The 20,789-nt window shown below is 36.3% G+C and overlaps 1 protein-coding gene and 1 pseudogene across 1 annotated transcript; both read right to left on the bottom strand.

Annotated features, from left to right (window-relative positions):
- Window positions 1–302: 302 nt before the first annotated feature.
- Window positions 303–13,013, bottom strand: LOC132619526 (ATP-dependent helicase rhp16-like; annotated as a pseudogene).
- Window positions 13,014–13,111: 98 nt separating this feature from the next.
- Window positions 13,112–13,501, bottom strand: LOC132619525 (uncharacterized mitochondrial protein AtMg00240-like). The gene has a single exon (XM_060334406.1). It carries the CDS (start codon window positions 13,499–13,501, stop codon window positions 13,112–13,114), a length of 390 nt encoding a protein of 129 aa, XP_060190389.1.
- Between the last annotated feature and the right edge of the window lie 7,288 nt (window positions 13,502–20,789).

The raw sequence follows: 20,789 nt of genomic DNA, 5'->3' as shown, positions 1-20,789 counted from the left end.
GGTATTGGTTTTAGAAGGGATCTTGTTGTTGATTTTGTGGAGGTGCTTGTGGAATATTTTGCGGGGTTCTTTGTGGTGTTGACTCCTATTGGGTTGTTTGGTACATTAAGGGATAGGTTTGTCGATTGGTGTTTTTGAAGGTGGGTGTTTGGTATTGTGGAGCTCTTTGGGTAGGTGAGGAGGTAGTAGGGGGATAGCACAATGTGTATACTCTCCCGGGTGTAAGGGTGGGAGTAGTCTCCGTGTTCTTACTCCGATCTCCTTCAACTTGAGAATAGGGAGTGCCCACTCTACTTGAGGTCTCAACTTGCACCACACTCATCTCCAAGCTCTCTATCCTTTTCGTCAACCTCCCTACATTGAGTACGCTCTCCTTGATTAGACATTATAACCTGCAAAACTAGCAAACAATGTTAGTAGTAAAAACCTCACTTCACTCATATTGAACTCTCAATTCTTACCACACTCCCGTCCTCTTTCAAAATTGTTGATGAATCACTTAACCAATTAAATTCACACGGTTACTTATCCTTTGTGGAAGAATGGATTCTTATTTAGATGAAAGAAGGATAACTCAAAGCAAACAGACAAAAGCCAATAAAGTTTCAACGAAATAAAAGAGAAAAGCTTGAAAGAAATTGACACGAAATGTAATTCGAACTCAAGAACTAGTTAACAACAAGTAAGATCGATTACTAGTTGTCAATTAGTTAGAAGAACTAAATAAAATAGATTAGGAAAGATTCAAACCATTTTGGACACTTAGAAAAGTTTTTGGAAAAATCTCTGATGGACCCATGTGAGACTTGTGTCGCGGGTGTATCGCGCAAAATTATGCCTCTGCAAGTGTAGTACACGCGCCTCGAAATTTCTGAAATTTTGTAAACTTTCTGTCCACAAGCGTTAGACGTACAACCCATGTACAACACCTGCAAGGGCCACACGCATTAGACGTGCGATGTGTGTCTCACGCGAGGGTCTCTGTACCCGATTGCTCGAACTTTGGGCCGGATTTTCTGACATTTGCTTACCTAATGGGCCCACTCAACCTAAGATCTTTCCTTTTTGGACTGGAAATATAACTTTTCACAACTTGGGTGAATTTCTTTGGATCATACTGCCCTTTTTGGTCTTCTTCTTCACTTTGAAGATATGAAGATGCTCAAGAACATGAAGAACACCCAATTTCCAAATCAGCTCCAAATCACCTCATTTTCCCTCCAAATTGCAGATTTAGACTCCTACTGAGTAGGAGAACAAAGCCCAATAGTAATTAAGACCAATTAAACCCTCACTCAACAAACCTACTTTTGAATTTTTCAAGCTTTAAAGGTCCTCCAATGGTGAAAACCTCAAAACTCTTCCAAACAACTTCAAATTGCGTATTTGAGGGTTTTCCACATCAACAAACTCATATATAACATTAAAATCAACAAACAACAACTAATTTTTGGATTTTTTTTTAAGCTTTTGTAGATCAAGGATGAAGAATTGATAGAACAATCCCTCTACCTTGCTCTGATACCAAATGATGAGATCCTAATTAGAAACACTAGAAATTCAAACAACAAAAACCAAAATTAGAAAAGTAAAAGAGAATTGCGGTTGAGAAGTTTAGAGGATAGAAGAAAGACCTTTAGAATAATGATTCTATGGACAAATTTGGGTATACTAAATCCAAACCCTTCTAATTGGAATCAATCCTAAAAACCTATACTATTTGAATTCAAAGATGACTCAACATTGGAATTCTACAAATGAGCATTCCTATGTGAATTCAATGGAAATGATTCACTTAGCAACTAAGAAATCACACTTAGTCAACCAAACAAACTATATTAAAATACTAAATACTCTCTCAAACACTCAAGTTTTATCAATATTCAAGCTAAGTGTAAATGAAGAGACTAAGCGGTCTATTTATACTAAAGCTTATTACAACAAAGGCCCAAAAGGGATACTTTGCGCAAATAACCCCTACATGAGGCCTTCATTCCACATGTCTAATTGACTTGAAATTATAGCCCTAAATTGCATCCTTAGCCTTGAATTTCATCCTTAGCCAAGAGTTGCAACCTTGTAGATCTTGGAGTTCACTTGCTTGACTCTGAGTGAATGGTCTTGAGCTTGTTGGGATCATATCAGAAAGTGATTTTTATTTCACTTGATCGATCTAAAGATTTTCTTTTTAAAATATTCATTCAATAAGCTATTCGACAGTACCATGATCCCTTTATTTAGCATATAAAGATAGTTATGGGTCAGGTATTGTGTCAGATGGGAGGTTTTTGGTTTGCCGTATTTGTTTTCATTAAAATTAAAACGTTTGAATCTAAATACACATCTGAATAATTAAGATGTGCATTAATATCTAGATGTCTGGATCTAAATGAACATTTGAATATTAAAATATGATCTCTAGATCTGAACACTGAATGATTAAGATTGTTTGTTTTCAATATCTGAATGTGCATTTTAAATTACACTATATCAGTAGATTAGTATAAAATTTTCATTTCAGCAAAATAAAAGTAGTTTTTGTGATAGAAAATAATATTTTGAATATTTATCTTGCTTTTTCTGATAAGCAACACAAAGGGAATTCTAATATGCCCCCTAAACTTTTGTATATAGTGTTGGAGTGTTATCATTAGTCTCAAGTGAAAAAAGGAAAAAGAAAAGTGACTTTTCTTTCAAATTGAATTGTTGGGATTAATATACAAGTACTGCTGCTATATAGTATCTATAATGGAGTGACAGCCATCACCAATATCACAAACGTGCTTTACCATGGAGCCCCAAACCAATAAATTTCTATCAGGGTATAATCTCAACACTAAACCTTAAACCATAAATCCATAAATTTATATCAGGGTATAATCTCACCACTAAACCTTAAACCCAATTTTTTTTTATTACTTTAAGCAAAGAGTTAATCTTTTTTTGTAACAAAAATATTTAAAAACGCAGTAGGTTGATAAACATCAATACACCCAAAAATATTGTGAATATCAAAGATATCATACAAAATACTTGTAAAGATTATTAGAATTTACCAGTTCAAGAGGGAAAAACTAGTATTTGGTTAAGAAAGAATTGCAAGAGATGTGAAACTTTTTTGGTGGAGGAGAGAAGGCAGAGGCGTCAAAGGTTTGAGTATTATTTTATGAGTCTGATGGAACAAGACTCTCTTACAGATCTTATTTATTCAGATCCATTAAGAGGTTTTATAAGGAAACAAAACAAATACACTTAATGAGCTAAATCTGAATAAGTAAGAGTCGGATCTCATAAATAAATGCACTTAAGATTCAGATCTCCATTAAGTGCAAATAAATGAGGCCTATGTATTGAGTTTAATGTTTTTATTTTTATGTTTTGGCTTAACAAATAAGGTGTCAATATATTACTTTTTAGATTGAGTGGTTTTTTGAGTGAAATAGCAAAAGATAAGTGACTTACATTACACCTATTTCCAGTAGTTTAGTGGTTGTTTAAGCAGTTAGCTCATTGTATTTGGAATGCACGTACCAACATGGGTTGTGGTGTGATGGTTGGGGACTTGGGGTCCCTCCACCTTTAATAAGAGGTCTTGGTTTTAAGCCCCCAGAAATGTACCCTGCAGTGCACTATCCGCATTTGATCGGGCTTCAATGCGCAGGTACCGAACACCGGGCAGGAAACAAAAAAGAAGAAACTCATTTTGTTAGTAACATCTTGCATTTGCTTTGACGGGGTGACTCGAGATATTTTGCAACACAAGGATTATCCACGTTTTCTTGACATGTAAGTTCCAACTTGTAGGTACATTTCAGATATTGTTAAAAATCTCAGTATCTTTGCGAGATAATTCCAACTTGTAGGTACTTTTCTTGTATTGTCCAAGTCTCTAATTATCTTTATCAACTTTAATTTAGTCTTCACCTAATAGTATGATTTTTCGTCAAGTTGTCTCCTGTAGCACATATATGCTGACAAATATTAGCTGGATAGTGGGAGAACAAATTGTATTGAACTTTTTCGATTAAGGTTAAGGAATTGTCCATATTCTGTAGCTGACGACCATGAAGAAAGATTAATCTTGATGAATAAAGAGAATACTATTTTAATTAGTTTAAACGATTTGTCAGCTCATAATGCATCAAAATTAGACAAATACTTGGTGAATTATTACGCTAGGTAACTTCGGTGAACTCTAGATATATCTGTAATGTGTTGTGAGATTATTTGGATAATGCGTTTTAAATAAAGGTGAGTTTTTCGAAGAGTTCGAATCAGGCATCTAAAATTAAGCCTGACAGTTAAGTCAATAAAAATAACAACTTCAAATAAATATCTTCAAATTTGAAAATATAAATTAAATCAACGATCTCAGAAAACCAAAAGAAGTTAATTAGAAAAAGATACAAAGAAGTTGGGGTTGATGCAGATTTAACATTCTGTCTCACGTATAAAACGCTATGCTTGCTACCTAGTACGGTAGTACCTTTATTACTTAAATCGGATAGGAAATACTTAATCCGTCCGAATTTAGGTGTTATTATTTGACTGGAACAGTTTTAATATATATATATATATATATATATATATATATATATATATATATATATATATATATATATTTCTTTTTGAAATTTATGATCTAAAATAAATCTTAGATAATGTATAGCCATAAATTATCTGATTAAGATTAAATTGTCTGATTAAGATAATATTGAAAATTTAAGTTAAGATCTTAGACATTATATAGCTACAGCCCATTTAACCCATATTCAAGTAGGATCTTCCATCATTGGAGTTTGGATGAAAAAGAGAAGAAGAGAAAATAAATTAATTAAAGGGTTTCGGGTCGGTTTAAACGGGTCGGTTTCTAAGGAAATCGGTTATTTAAAATTGAGTGGTTCATTTGATTCTGAGTTTTACACGTGTCCATATGTTAAAATTAAGGGCAAACTTGTGCCAAATTATAATGGGCGAGGTAAATTTGAACCGAAAGTATAACAACATGGGTAGCGGTATATTTGGCCCTTTTTCCGTTTTATTTTTAACAAAAACTAGTGAATTTGCCTACAAATAAAAACGGCTCTGTTGGCGAAATTAGGAAGCACTCTGCAGTTGTAAATAGCTAAGAGCAACGATTTTGTGTCTGTATGTGTACTTACCTTCGTGTGAATGATTTGCTAACATGTGTCATGTTCTTTTGCACTTATTCCAATTTATTTTGTATATTGATGATCTTATTGAAATAAAACCAAGATCAAATTTGGTGCTTTTTAATTTGCTATAGAGCATAGACACTCTTTTGCTTGTTATTTGAACTACCAAATGGCTTTCAATGATACAATATGCAGTTCATACATTGACAGTGGCCGGTGATGTAAGGATGTATTTGCTAAGAAAAACAAAAAAAATTAAAAAATACATTGACAGTAAAGCAGAAGAGAAACAAAACAGTAGGGATCTAGTAGCTCAGCTGGTTGACTACCTGAACTCTCACCTTGTTGGTGAGGGTTTGAATCCCCACGTTGTAATGCCCTTCCCCTATCCCTATGTAATAAAAAAAAGTTTTAAAAAATAAATATAAAAATAAAAAGAAGAGAAACAAAACAAGTTCAAGCAAATCCACTATGTTGTAACATAACAATCCCTGTACATTTGCTGATTGGTGATTCAGGCTACCAGATAATTATCTTTAACACCATCCCATTTTGCAATCTAAATTTATTCTCTTAATGATGAAATTCACATATGAATTCAAATGCATTTTTTCTCATGTAAGTGAAGTTAAAATGGAAGGACACCTTTGGAAACAATTAGAACTATTTATAATTGACTGTTGAAGGCGATTCTTATCAACTATGATGCAGAAGCAACATAAACTCACTATGGACAAATCAAAAGGCGTACACCCTAAGGGAAAATGTCAGAACACTTTCTACAAAATTTTTGCTAGAAGCTAAAGCAAAGCATATGTCAATTAGCTTGTCAAACAGAAGAAATAGAACATATCAAAAGTGAGGATAAAACTGGGATGCCAAGTCCTCCTTTGTTAGCTTTCCTAACCCATCTCAAGAACCACCGACTGTCCCGCAACTGAAAAGTTGGAAGTTCAGTATGTAGAGGAAAAACAAACACTTATGGGAAAATGTTTTCAAGAGAAAGATCAGAGGAAGGGAGGGTCGGAACAAAGAAGGAATGTAACAGACAGGTTTTGTCGGAACAAAGAAGGAATGTAACAAAAAGGTTTTTTGAGCTCTCAACTTGTCTTAACTATCAGTTCTACTATCTACTAGAAAATTACTTGACTCCTGCACCTTCTGGAGACCTCTGCAACTGAAGGAAACATATATATTTTTATCACAACACATATGCAACTATCTAAATGACTAAAAGGAAAAGACACTTGCCTTTAAAGATGTTTCTTCTTCTCTTGTGACTCTAAGATCTTCTCTTCCATTGTAGGCTCGATAATAAATCTCACAATCCTAGTAATGAGAAGACAAAAATAAGAGCCATTCAAGGGCATAAAAAAACAAGAATGCAAAACACACCTGACTGGTTTATGCTGCCCTATTCGATGGACTCTATCTTGGGCTTGCTGCTCTACAGCAAGGTTCCATCAAGAAAACCTAGCATAGGTCAAGAGATGAGCCACATATCATGTACTTCTTTAATAGATGATTACAAGTCATAATGGTTCTTTAAGTGCAAATAGAAGTGAAGTTGAAATATATCAAGTGAACAACATAAGAGGAGATCTAAAGAGAAACAGGAATGCGACACTAGATATCCACAAGTCTTTGGATCTGAAATGGTTACCAGAGTCAACATTCACGGAGAAAGAAAATAGATCCCTTACATGTGATGCAACTGTAAGATTGAGCGCTAACACCTCTAGCTTTGAAGCTTGTAAGCAATAACCTACAATCTAGATCCTCAGTAAATCTGGTAACTGCTGCATCCATTACAAAAGCAGACGTGGATCCGACTAATTGAACACATTTGACGCCCGACTGCCAAAAACACATTTGAAAGCTTTTTTTTTGTTACACACTTACAAGAAAAAAAGGAGGGGAATATGGGAAGGAAGAACAAAAAATATTTTTATATCTTACATTCTGAAGAGAATATTGTATCAGATCCAAAAAAGATGTGAACTGGCTGAAAACTACTCCTTTTACAGAACCATCTCGTTCAAACATGAGCCTAATTTCTTCTCTCTACATTTAAAAAAAAAAGTAGAAATGAACATCAAGCATGTATTTAGCAGACACCATTCACTTTGAAATTCATGATGGAGTTCCGTAATATCAAAGTAGAGATACTGTAGCAATATTATTGAAGTAGATCAAAGAGTTAAGCACACTAGCGCAACGTCAATCAAATTGATAAGATTTAGATTCTTCAATTCTTTCATACTTGAAATGGGGAATACAATTAATGCATAGGCCTCACTTATTCAGGTGAGTGGGGCACAACTAGATTCACAAAAATAGTTGGGTTTTCGCCAATGCAAAAGCACATAAATAGAGATACAAGATCATGAGTTCACACCCCTTGGGTTAGAACATCATATTAGTTCTAAATCTGGTCATTTAGATGGTATAACTGTGAGAATCAATTAGTGGCATGACACTCCTTGCTCTATTTGTGAAAAGGAAAGAAACACATAAGGAAAAGAAGAAAAGCAAACTGAGGAGAATATGATGATAGTGTAGAATGTAATTGCATACCAGAGCTTCTATTTTAGTTCTTGTCCGGAAAGGAGCGAGCTTAATTTTGCTCAATATACTTGTGGACTTAAACACTTTGACAGTAGGTTTAGTAATAAAATGCCGCTTATCGTTATCTGTGCTGGACTCAAGGGGTTTAACACATGAAGGGAATGACACTCTTTATGAACTTCCAACTTTGTCTCGAAAACACGTCATGCAAAACACATGACCACATGAAGTAACCTGCAGTGAGGTGCCATCATAAGAATTATAGAAGCATTTTTACGTGTTCAAAGTATAATAAAAAGGGAAGGAGGTCCATAGAGGTAAACAAACTCACTACTGAATTTTCCTCGTTACGGTGACATAAGCTACATGATAGCTTACCACAACCAGCATCTGTTTTCCAACACCCATAATAGGTGTCAGAAAATTCCACAAGGAAAGGATGATTCAATGCCTGCAAATGACAGGAAGCAACAAAAAAAGATTTATGTGAAATTACACCAGAAAATTGAATAGGAAATAGAAGATAAAAATATAAAAGAAGCTGCAGTACAATAAATATATATGCAGGTTTCACGCATGTCATTTATACAACATTGTCTTAGTACCTGTTGTACGCGTTTATTTAAAGAGGGATAGTTCTTCCTTAGAGGTCCAACTTGAGCATATCTACACAAAATACAACGTGGGAAAAAAAATACAGTTAGAAATAAAAATATCCTCTTCGTACTTTTTGTAGGCGAGGTAATGACACAAATGATTGAGAATTTTATGGGAAGAAAAAGACTTGTAAGATCTTACATATTTAGTATACATAGAAACTAACCCAATATGTTCCAAAACTACTTAAGAACAAGTAAATGTCTGAAACACATCACATGCAAGTACTTTATGCATAAGACAAGAAAACAGGATATGCAACCCAAAAAGGAAAACAAAACTGAGCCAATCCCATGAAATAAATTCTATGGGAAAACGCTACTTTAGTGTGACCAGCAAATTTGCTGCGCAAGAGACAAGCAAAGTGGAACTTGCAGGCAAACAGAGCTCTATTTATGAAAATAAAATGTCAGAGAGAGCATACTTAGCCAATTTTGCGAGGGTTTCTTTTAACATGAATTGGTAGTAGTAATTTGCATCCTCGTCTAAAGAATCTTTTCTCACAGTAACCTGAATCCAAAAATAAGTAATAAGCTACACCGGTGAGAAGATTATTATGAAATTGAAGCATAGGGCATTAGTGTAAGACAGACTTACAGTCTTCGGGGGAAGTGAAAGATCAACAACTCTCTCCTTTTTGGTACGTTTTAGCAATAGGCTTTTCAGGATTTTGTGCTTCAACAAAACCATCGCATCTCTACCAACCGCATTGGATTGAACTGATTCTAAAGGTTTTGCAATATACTAGAAAGAGAAGATATTTCAACTTTACCATGCTAGCAATATGATGAAGCCTCAAAAGTATGTATATTAATCATTAACTTACTCTATTCCACCAGAGAAAGTGGCGTGCGCGTTTGGGGGGCAATGTGAGCACCCTGCTGAGAAGCTGTAGTGCATTACATTTATCAAAGAACATTATATAGGCGATTTCAGACAGTTATTGAACCATTTCAATAACATTGGTTGAGTAGCAAAGAATAAGTAAAATAGATTTTGAGCCATTGCATCTTTTCACCCTCAGGGATAGAAATCAAGACTTAAAGAAAGAAACTTTATGTCTACCTATAATCAAGTGCTCTGCAATCACAATCTTTGCAAAGGTAATAAGAGTAAGGCGTAACTTGTGAGAAACAGACCTGTGCAAAAGTAAAGAATGTAATAACCTCACAACAATAAAAGGTTCTGGAAAACGTTAAACCTGAAAAAGTTAACTTACATATGAGTACAATTCTCCGATATGGTTCTGCAGGGGTATACCAGTTAAGGCCCACTTGTAAGAAGATTCTAAAGCAAGAATTGCTCTTGCCGTGTTGTAGTGTGCATCTTTTATATATTGAGCCTATGCCACAGAAGTGCAATCAGGTAAAAACATTGCAGATAAAAATATTTTGTACATATGTAATTCAGGAATTTACTCTCAGCAGCTAGTTCATGTTTTACCACCAACACGGATACACGATGACTAGAACAGGCACAAACTACAAACCACATGCAAAATTATTCAATAGCAACAGAGCGAACAGAACGTCCATGTCCACCATAAAGATAGAAAATGGTAAACTAGAATTGAAGATGAAATTTCCCAAGATGAGAAGTTAAGCAAAACAATGAACTTTAGGACAGATAATTTTTCACATGATGACCAAAGCAAAGAACTCTAGGATAGAGATACATTTTGTGTTCTTACATTTTGCTAAGTCTTAATAGCTGAAACATCATGGCGGTATGTAGGTACTCTCACCTACATTATTCAGCAGTTAATTGTATAGGTTTCTTCTTAGCCACCATAAGACTCTTCACACTCTAATAACAACCATAGCTGATAGCAGATTATTCAGCATTTAACTGCATAGCTTTCTTCGTAACCCTCGTAGATCATTAAAAGTTCACCATACCAATCTCCACAATTACAACTCTAATAACATGGAGACTTGAAAAACAGGTATTTATAAGAAAAAAATTGCATAATCTCAAAGAAACAAAGAATGTTCTCAAACCTCAGGTACTACAGAGACAGAATGCAATTAAGGAAAACAACAACATAATACATGAATCTGTGAATGTATATGACTTACCTCATCCAAGATGATGCGATCCCACTTCACAAAATGCAAAACTGACTTTCTCCTGGACACATCTTCACTCAATTTTTCTGTAGATTTCGTTTTCTGGTCCAACATTTCTATCTGAGGTTTTGAGTTCTTGCTGTGCTGATGATTTGATTGTCTGGGCCTATATTCCGCCTCAACAATAGAGTACGTAGTGACGACAAAATCATATTCTTCAATATTGTGGTTAAGCTTGTTGGAATCAAGATAAATGAGAATTTTATTGCTTCCTTCAATGGTGCATCGATTTATCTCATTTATCCACTGCTGGACAGCAACCACCGGACATATTACAAGGGCTCCCTTTACTAGTGGGAGTTTCTGGGAAGTACTTGGTGAAGAAGAAAATATACTGGAATCTTTCTTTAATTCGCGTTTAGCCAGAACAAGCGCTATTGCTTGAATAGTCTTGCCCATACCCATCTCATCGGCAAGAATACCGCCTTTGGCTTCAGATTCTTCTTGATTAAGTGCCCAAAACAACCACTCCTTCCGGTACCTGAACAATGACACAATCATATCCGATGAAGGCTCTGCTGTTTCACAAATCAACAAGTTCTGAATATCCAAATCCAAATCATCTGAAATTTCACATAATATTTCCAAGAAAATCAAGAACCTTTGCAAGAATACTTCAAAAGGAAAAAAAAACAGAAGAATGAAGAAAAGAATGACCTGGAATTGACATTTTTCCAAGAATGCAGAGAGAAGTCTTTACACAAAAGAAAGAAGATTAAGGTGTAATTGAAATGGAACTGGTAAGAGAGAGCTAAGTCAAATGGAAGGCGGTAAGGACTATTTATACCGACAATTGAAAACGCGAGTCGTTTTTTAGCCTTTCTTGTTGTCTTTTGCTTTCTTTTTTTGGGTGTGACATTTCTTTTAAACAAATAAAAATATTTCTCTCCCTTGATCATATATAATAACACTCTACTATATTATCTTAAAAATAATTGGAGGAGGAGGGAGTATAACTTCAATTTTCACTATAAATAGCAGTAATTCCAGGTTAATGTCGTACGGTATTAACCGCCATAAACTGTAATTAACTAAACCAATTTGATATGATGACATGTCAAAAAATCTAGCTAACCGCTCTAACTTTGAGTACTTGCAGACATGTCAAATGAGGTGGATAATTAATGTGCCCTATGCTTAGATCAAGGTTTCATATTCGGGAACACCTGATTAATACATCCGATTTGAAGTTAGATAAATGTGCATGATCGATTTTATGTTATAGAAATACTTCAGCACATACAAAACCAAAGGCAAAACTTGCATGAAAAATGGAAAAGATTGGAAAGAAATAAAGTCCCTACGTTTCTTGCTGTCATCAAGCTCCAAGTTGTGCAACAAACATTGAACCGCGACCTCCCCAAAACTGCAGGTTAGGTGTTCGTTGAATTGGCTTAATGTGTATCCGAGCTTCTAAATTGATCATGAGTAATAACAGGGCGTCAAATTAATCAGTGTTGGGTGTTTGGAGAGGGGTTAGTAGCGCGCTAGGTCAGCTTTAGATATATTAGCCTCTTCTGATTAGTTTTTGTTTCCTTTTTATTAGAAGTTGTATTTTGCTGTTTAGATAGTATTGAAGGAGAGTCCAGTATTGTATTTGCTTGCACTGTTATGGGCATAACGTCAATGTCGGGCATGTCGCTCGTAAGCTAAACTATCCTGGCAAATTAAGATGAGCTGCACTAAATTGCACTCTATTGTCTTATTGCTAATTGCCCACCAAAGAAAATCATGTTAGTTTAGTTCTTGTAGATTTGTTCTCATTTATTTTGTGTGACTAGGTGCATAACATAGGGGTGGATGCCATTCTATATTTCCACGATATGTGCTAGAGAACTTTTTGGTTTATAAGTGATTTAGCGAGGGGGAAGTCTGAGTACGTCTAAGCAAATTAAATGCTAATCTAAGCTCAATTGAGTGCTAAAATGAATTCATGCAAGCTCAATTTACATGGCTGCTAACCCTAACTATGTTGAGTGGAACGCAGTTATGGAAGGAGTAGAGAGAGAAATATTTTCTATTGAACTGTATGAATCATACAATGCTCATATCAAATATTTATCTTCTAATCAAGTCGGTGCTCAAGCAGTTAGTTAGTAACTAACTGCTCTGTACAAAGGCACCCTATAGTCTAGTCTAATTACACTTTGCACCCCTATATCTCCAGTATTCACCCTCAAGCTGGAGGGTGAAAGACATCAAACACTCCAAGCTTGGATAACAACAGTTGATGTTGTGCACCTCCAAGTGCTTTAGTCATCAGGTCTGCCAGTTGCAAAGTAGTTGGTATATATTACGGTGCAATCAGTCCACTCTTGATCTTTTCTCTCACAAAATGGCAATCCAATTTAATATGTTTGATCCTTTCATGAAATATGAAAATTGCTGCTATCTGAAGAGTTGCTTTGCTGTCACAGTGCAATTTTTCTGGTCCTGCTAATTGCACATTCAGTTCTTGTAACAAACCAACCATCCATGTGATCTCAGTTGATGCTGCTGCCATACTCTTATACTCTGCCTCTGCAGAACATCTGCTGATAGTCTGTTGTTTCTTTGATTTCCAAGACAGTAATGAATCTCTTAGTTTTAACACATAACCAGTCACAGGTTTCTTGTATTGGGACATGAAGCCCAATCAGAGTCACAAAATGCTTCAAGCTGGTCAACTGGTCCCTTCTTCATAAGGATTCCCATTCCCAGTGAACCTTTAAGATACCTTACAAGTCTCATGGCAGCTTCGATGTGATTGCTTTTGATGTTGCATAAACTACTCAACAGTTGTACTACAAAACAAATGTCAGTTCTTGTGATGGTCACATAAATCAACTTCCCAATTAACTTCTGGTAAATATCAACATTTTGTAGAATCTCATCTCCTTGTACTCCGACATGCTCATCATAATCCACAGTGGTGAGCTTCAATTTAGCTTCCAATGGTGTAGCAACGGGTTTAGCACCACTTAAGCCAGTATTAGATATTATTTCTAACATATATTTCCTCTAATTAAGCAGTATCCCTTTGTCTGACCTCATGACCTCAATTCCCAAAAAGAACTTTAAGAGTCCAAGGTCCTTCATCTTAAAGTTATTATGCAAAGTCTTCTTAGCTTCCTCTACTAAAGTCACATTGCTACCAGTGATCAAGAGATCATCTACATAAACTAGAATATAATGACTACATGGTGTTGTCCTGATCTCTTTGTAAACAAAGGATGATCAATAGTGGCTTTGAATGTATCCTGCTTCAAACAATGCATCAGTGAGTTTAATGTTCCATTGTCTAGAATTCTATTTTAGGCCATACAAATGAGTAACCTGCAAACCCCTTCCGTACTCCAACACAGCCTTATTTTTCAATTGCACTAACATTATTCAACACATCTTTGCACGAAGGAACATAGTGAAAGGCACCTGAGTCTACTATTCACTCTCATTCAAGTACACTTGCCAGGAAAACAATAATACATGTCATTTTGAATGCAGTTGAGCTCTCTCCAATCTCTTTGTTATTCAACCTGTTCAGCACATCTTCATATTGGCTCTCTAAGAGATGATGTCCTTGTAAGTTGACTCATGTTTTCCATTTTTCCTTAAGCAGCTGCATTGTTGACATGTGGTCCCTTTCTTGTGCAGGTGGTTGCTAATTTTGCTCTTGAAATTAGGAGGATATCAAACTAGTCTGTAACATTTATTTTTCAAATGTCCCTTATATCCACAATGCTCACATACCACACCTCCATGTTTTCTAGGATATGTACTTGGAGAACTCTATCCAGTGTAAAAATTCTGACTCTTGCTAGAAGTTTGTCCAGGTTGATAGTTCTGATTCTGATTAGAACTTTGTCCAAGATAATAGTTCTGATTTTGACTAGAACTTTCCCCAGGATAATAGTTTTGATTTTGACTAGAACTTTGTCCAGGATGAAAACTGTGATTCTGACTTCTACCTGTTGTCTGATTAAGATTGGAACTTTGTCCATGATAAAGTTGTGACCTCTACCTTCTAGCACAATTAGAGGTTCCTTACTTGTTGCTCTTACTCCCATTGTTCTTTGACTTTGTTCAGCTCCTACTCCTATTGTTCCTTGACTTTCTTCCTGAACTACTACTACATAGGCTTGGTTTATAGTAGGCACTGGTGTTATCAATAAGATTTCACTCCTAACATGTCAAATGCTCTCATTATTTTCGATTGATCTGTAAAATAATGAATCTTACAATGCTCGTATAAGATATTTATCTTCTAATCAAGTCGGCGCTCAGGCAGTTAGTTACTAACTAACAGCTCTGTACAAATGCACCCTCTAGTCTAGTCTAATTACACTTTGCACCCCTATATCTTTAATACTAAGTTTTAAGTGTGGGGTCCGTTTGACCTTTACTTTTACTTTGACTTGCCTTCTGAGATACAACTAGCGTGTTGCTTCTGTTGTTTACAGTTTTAGGTAAAAATAAGAAAAATTGGAAGAGCTAAGATTGACAAATCTGTAGCTAGACCATCCGAGGCTGCCCAGTCATCGAGGAAACATAAGGAGGATATGTCTAGCAATCACTGTAAAGAAGTTGCTTAATAATCTGCCAGACCACCAAAGAGGTCCCGTCATGGACCCAAGCTTACTAATGATGAAGGCAGGAAGTGGTATAAGAATTTCAAACTGCACGACCGCTATGTGTTTGAGTGGGTATTGATGAGGCAATTGTAGAGAAGAATTTTCCAAGAGTATTAGCAATTATGAAAGAACGGGTTTGGACTCTCTGCCGCACCCATATAGTCAAAGAACTATACGCTACCACACGGCAAATGGCAAGTAACTGATCAGGGAACCCCCCCCCCCCCCCTCTCCCAACAAGACACTCACTGAGTTCATCTGCGACCGACCTATAGGGACATCCTTCATACTCTATGTGTGGAGAGACCTAGGGTCTTGTGGACCTGCAATAGATGTAGGGAGCACCTCGAGATGCTGAGAGGTGAGTTTCAAAAGCCAGCCCGAGTCTGGTAGTTGATCGTTCAGGCTCATATCATACTGGGAGAGCACTGGACAAAGGTTACACGAGCTCGTATATGTTTCATTTATTTCTTGATGACAGGACAATCCATCAATGTAGGTGAGCTCATGCTTAATGAGATGCAGCGGACTAGATATCATGGATGAAGAGATTGTACCTAGGTAAGTTCTTGACAAAGTACATGTTGGATTCGGGAGTTCCTGAGTATACGGAAGATGAGATTATTCCAGCTTCTCGGGCTCTTTTGGATATCAACTCGGTGAAGGGTCCCGAGGATGAGAAGATAGTGAAGCTGACTAATGAGGAGAGACATGCCTGGACCGCGAGCATTTTAGTCCGCTTGTGTGGATGATGGAATTACGGTTGAAGCATAGCGGGGCCAACATGCGATAGTTAAATGTGCAATACCCTCTGTCTGGGCCAGCTAAGCAGCTGCTTGGTTACGACTCTATTAGTGACGTCCACCCTTAGAAGGATGAGAATAACGTTGTAGAGTTAAAAGAGTTCCTGGGACCCTAGACTAATGTTTATGCCATGAAAACAACAAAAAGATTTGTTGCTACGTGACTTAAATTGTCTATTAATACGTTGCAGCAAGTTAAACGCTCTAATAAATTTCCAAACCTGTAATCTGATTGCGAGTTAGTTTAACGCACGATGCAAATTGTTGCACTCATTACTCGGTATCAGTTTATTTTCTTACCTCAGAAGCAAGAGACTTTTACGAGCTTTTAGGTTGATGACAGTGGGGAAGAACTAGTTAACATGGAAGCCAATAGTAAACTCTGCCTACTAGTCCATAAAGTCACTTGTGGAGAGTTAAGATTCTGTGTTTATGGAAAACAAACACAAATATTAACACAGTTAAGATTGCATGATTTTTTAATTAATTTTGTCGTATAACAGCTATATGTATGGACAAACTTTTTCAAGTTAACTTCACTAATTGACTTTGCAGGTTTTCTATATTATTTCAATAGGAAAAAAAAAAGATACGCCAACTTTCAACTTCAAGGTGAAAAGTAAACCATTTCATCTGCATCGATCATGGATAAATCAATGAAAGCACCAATGCTACGATTCAAATACACAAAATCCAAAGGCAAACCGGACTGATTATATATAATATGAAACGAAAAAGAACGATGACAACTTGAAATTGTTTAACTAGACAACTGGAATGAAATTACTAGACAATTAAGATAGACAAACAAGAAGAAGAGATGAGCAGAAATAGAGTAGAGCAGAAAGAGAGATGAGAAATATTGAGAGAACCGACAACTTCCACGATGCCAACTGAGTGCCCTATTTGTAATTGCTTTCTATTAGCCTTCATTATCCACAATGTAGTCACCAAGTCTTTTATTTTTCATTCACATCCTAGAGCTTCTCCAAATTATATTTGTGGCATCCATAACATCTTGTGTCGGTAGGGAGCCCGATGAAGAAGATTCGGATTTATTATCGGTAACGTACTTCTCGTCATTCTGTTGCTGTTCTAATTGCTTTTTACGTAGGGCTTTCGCTTCGGCTTCAAGGATTTTCTGTTTGATCACCAATTTACCGAATTTTTTCCAGTCACCGACATCTGGGCTTTGGCTTAGTCTGTCTAATTCCTGTTTGATCAGTGAATACATGTTGCCTGTTTTAGCTTCTCCACTGCCCTTTTTCAGTGTATCAATGGCAGTCGGGTTGACTTTAAATAAATAAATAAATAAATAAATAAATAAATAAATAGACGCAAATCAAAACCATGTAGGAATAGAATTTCACTCCTCAAAACGAATAGGATTTGGATTTAATTTTCTCAACTCCAACACAAAATAGGAAATTTTCGTGCAGCAAGAAATCTTAGATTTAACAGTCTTTATTAGTACTATGCTACAAGTGGCATTTAGCCCTTGCTAAGCCCAGGCCCAAAGCTAATACTCTCTCTGTTTCAATTTACGTGAACCTATTACTATTTGGGAAGTCTACGAGATGGTTCTTTGACCACGTTTTCCTTACTTTTTTTCTAAATTATTTGAATTATAAATTATCATGACTTATAGCACTTTTTATGTAGTTTCTAAATATATGGAGTAAATTTTATTTTTACAAACTTGAAAAATCTATGTCAAAATTTAGGGTCAAAAGGCCCCCGGGCTCAATTGGTGAGAGTCGTCTCCTTTGGGAGAACAAAAGGCCTGAGGTCACGGGTTCGAAGCTCTGCAGGGCGCAGCGAACTGTTGTGATTTCACTGCTACAATACCTGAGTATGTCATGACAAGTCATGGTGTCCAGTTGTAAGGGGCTGGCACAAGGGTTCACAGTATGGCCAAGGCCCAGCTGTGGGTCCTCACAAAAAAGGCGACTTTTTGTCGAGGATCCGACCCCCTTGCGAGTCGGGTTGCCCCCTCCGTACCTGCATCGTGAAATACAGGCCCCCGGGCAATAAAAGGGGACGTCAGCACATTGAATGTACTGGTATATAAAGCAACTGAAAGAAATAACATAGGACATGAATAATATGATAAGAACTGAAACTGAAAACCTGGACATGAACATGAGCATGAGTACATAAGCATGAAATTGAAACTGAAACTGAGTACTGGAACTGAACATAAACATGAGTACTGTAAACATGAGATAATCTGTAATAATCTGTAATGATCTGTAATAATGACATGAACCACCACGGGGAGAAACGTGGAGTCTGATCTCCGCCCGATCAGCTAAGCCATCTCGTACCTTGTCGGGGCACGAGACATGAACATGACATGAACTGTAATACCGACATGAACCACCACGGGGAGAAACGTGGAGTCTGATCTCTGCCCGATCAGCTAAGCTATCTCGTACCTTGCCGGGGCACGAGACATGAATCTGACATAAATGGATCCAAATCCCTCAATGGGGAAAATATGAAGGAATCGTCCTATCTGGGCGGAGCGATCCTTATCCTACGTTGGCATACGTAGTTTCAGGCTATCTTGAGCCTTCTCGGTATTAATATAACTCCCGAACATGAGAATAACGTAGTTGGCTAAGAAGCCCATGACTTTCGTGAATTAACTTGTACTTGTCTTGAAATCATGATTTCACGAAATAACTTGTAAACATGGTTTCATGCAATAATCTTGTAAACATGGTTTCATGAAATAACTTATAAAATAGTTTCATAAGATAACTTGTCATAGTCTTGCAAACATGTTCTTGATTCATGAGTAATAAGAATATTTCGAAATCATATATATAATTGACTTGAAAACATGCTTGTAACTTGCTAGATAAAATCATGAAGTTTCATGTAATCATATTGAGAACCCATGAGGAAGAATTCATGATTCATGGATTAAGCTAGGGTTCCTAATAACCGTAATGGAAGATTAGGAATACAACAACGAATATAGATACAAAATTCATGTACATAAATACTTAAATACGGGCTACCAATATATTGGATTTAGTGCCCTAAGATTTGAACTTCATGGATATCAAGGAAACGAAGCATGGGGAAGAACATAGAGATTCCCTCATGTGGATGGAAGTTCTACATACCTTAGTTGCTCCAAAACTTGAATTAAAGACTTGGATTTTGAAAAAGATTTCCTAAATCTTGATTCTTGAATCTTGAGATGGGTTTTCTTGAAAACCCTAGATTAGGAATGATTATTTCTTGTTTAGATTACAAGGATATATGTTAGAATTGAGTTGGAATAATTGGAATGGACTTACCTTGGTGTTCTTGATGTTGGAGGAGAGTAGGAGGTCGTTCTAGGGTTTGAGGGAATGAAAAATAATGACTTGAACTGATATAAACGAACATATAATGTTCTGGAAAATGCAGTTTACGTCCAGCACTGTGCTGGCCGTATTTCAAGTTTACGGGCCGTAAACTGCAATACGGTCCGTATTCTGTCATACGGACTGCGCTGCCTCTCTTCAGTAAAATGGCCATAACTCTTTGCACAGATGTCCGTTTGACCCCCGTAAGATACCGTTAGAAAGGTATTTCAATGCTCTACAACTTCCATCAAGGAAGTTTTCTCAAATTCCAAACACGTTTTGAAATACGGGCCGTAAAGTACAATACGGTCCGTATTTAACCATATGACCTCAAAATGTCAAATTCCAGAATGTTCAGAAATTCTTGGTTTCAGTTTACGGGCACTGTTCATGGTCGTAAATTGAAATACGACCACTGTTCATGGGCGTAAACCACCATATCACAACATAACGGAAAAATTTCAATTCCCACATTCTTTATCTGATGTTCTAAGTCTAGGATCGTGGTCAAAACTTTCATTAAAAGTACGGGGTGTTACAAGTAGCTCACTTGGCTTGCTTCTGAAAAGTCAAAAGTATATTTCTTATTAATACTTATTTTAGGTTAATGTGTCTGATCAATTTTTTTTTTTTTTGAAAAGAAAATGCTTTTGAGTAGTAGCATAAGCAATTTTTCAAAAGTTAAACATAATATGCTACTTTTGAAAAGTATTTTTTTTCAAAAAAATACTTATGATAAACAATATTTTTAAGATAAATAGATTCTGAAAGTGATAAAACTAAGATTCCACTGAACCGTTTAGAGAACTAGGTTCTCTATTTGTTCCCTCAAGTAAAACATAGAAAGTAAATAACGCAAGATGTTTACGTGGAAACTCCTTACTCAAGGGATTAAGAACCACGACCTACCTTAATAGGATTTCCCAACTTCACTAAACTGAGCAACGTAACTTTATATTACAACCTATTGCAACCTAAGAATTAACCTCTTAATGCCTCACCCCTTACAATAACTCTATTGTAAGCCCTTTACAATAACTCTATTGTAAGCCATTTACAATAACTTTATTGCAGAGCTACAAACCTTGACTAACTCTAGCCAATAAACCAAAACAACAACGGTTGAAATCTGTCCTACAATGACACTTCTTGAAAGTAGTGTAGGATTACAAATAAAGAACAATATGACAAAGACTCAACAAACCTAAGGACTTAAGACATCTTCCATGTCGAGATCTGGTCTTTGAGCTTGTAGTAGCTTTGTTCTTGAGAGAACCCTGAGAGCAGCGGTAGCTAGCACTCGAGAGAGAATATGATTTTCAGATTTTGCAAGTGTTAGGTTAATCCTTGTAACGTGTTGTTTATATGTGAGAGAGCATGTGAGAAGAGATAGGGACATTTCATCTTTTAGTTTGGCCTCTAGCAAGCTGCAGTTGTGCTGCTGCATTGCTGCCAGTCAGTACAGTGCAGCAGCTTTTACAGCTGTAGAGTTGACTGTACA

This window comes from Lycium barbarum, chromosome 11 (assembly GCF_019175385.1).
Source record: "Lycium barbarum isolate Lr01 chromosome 11, ASM1917538v2, whole genome shotgun sequence".
NCBI lineage: Eukaryota > Viridiplantae > Streptophyta > Magnoliopsida > Solanales > Solanaceae > Lycium > Lycium barbarum.
Note: the sequence above shows the minus strand (reverse complement) of the source record. Positions and strands in the feature narration are given on the sequence as shown.

Excerpts from the sequence above, each read along its gene's own strand:
- LOC132619525 (XM_060334406.1), bottom strand. The coding sequence starts at position 13,501 with ATGTTAGAAATAATATCTAATACTGGCTTAAGTGGTGCTAAACCCGTT.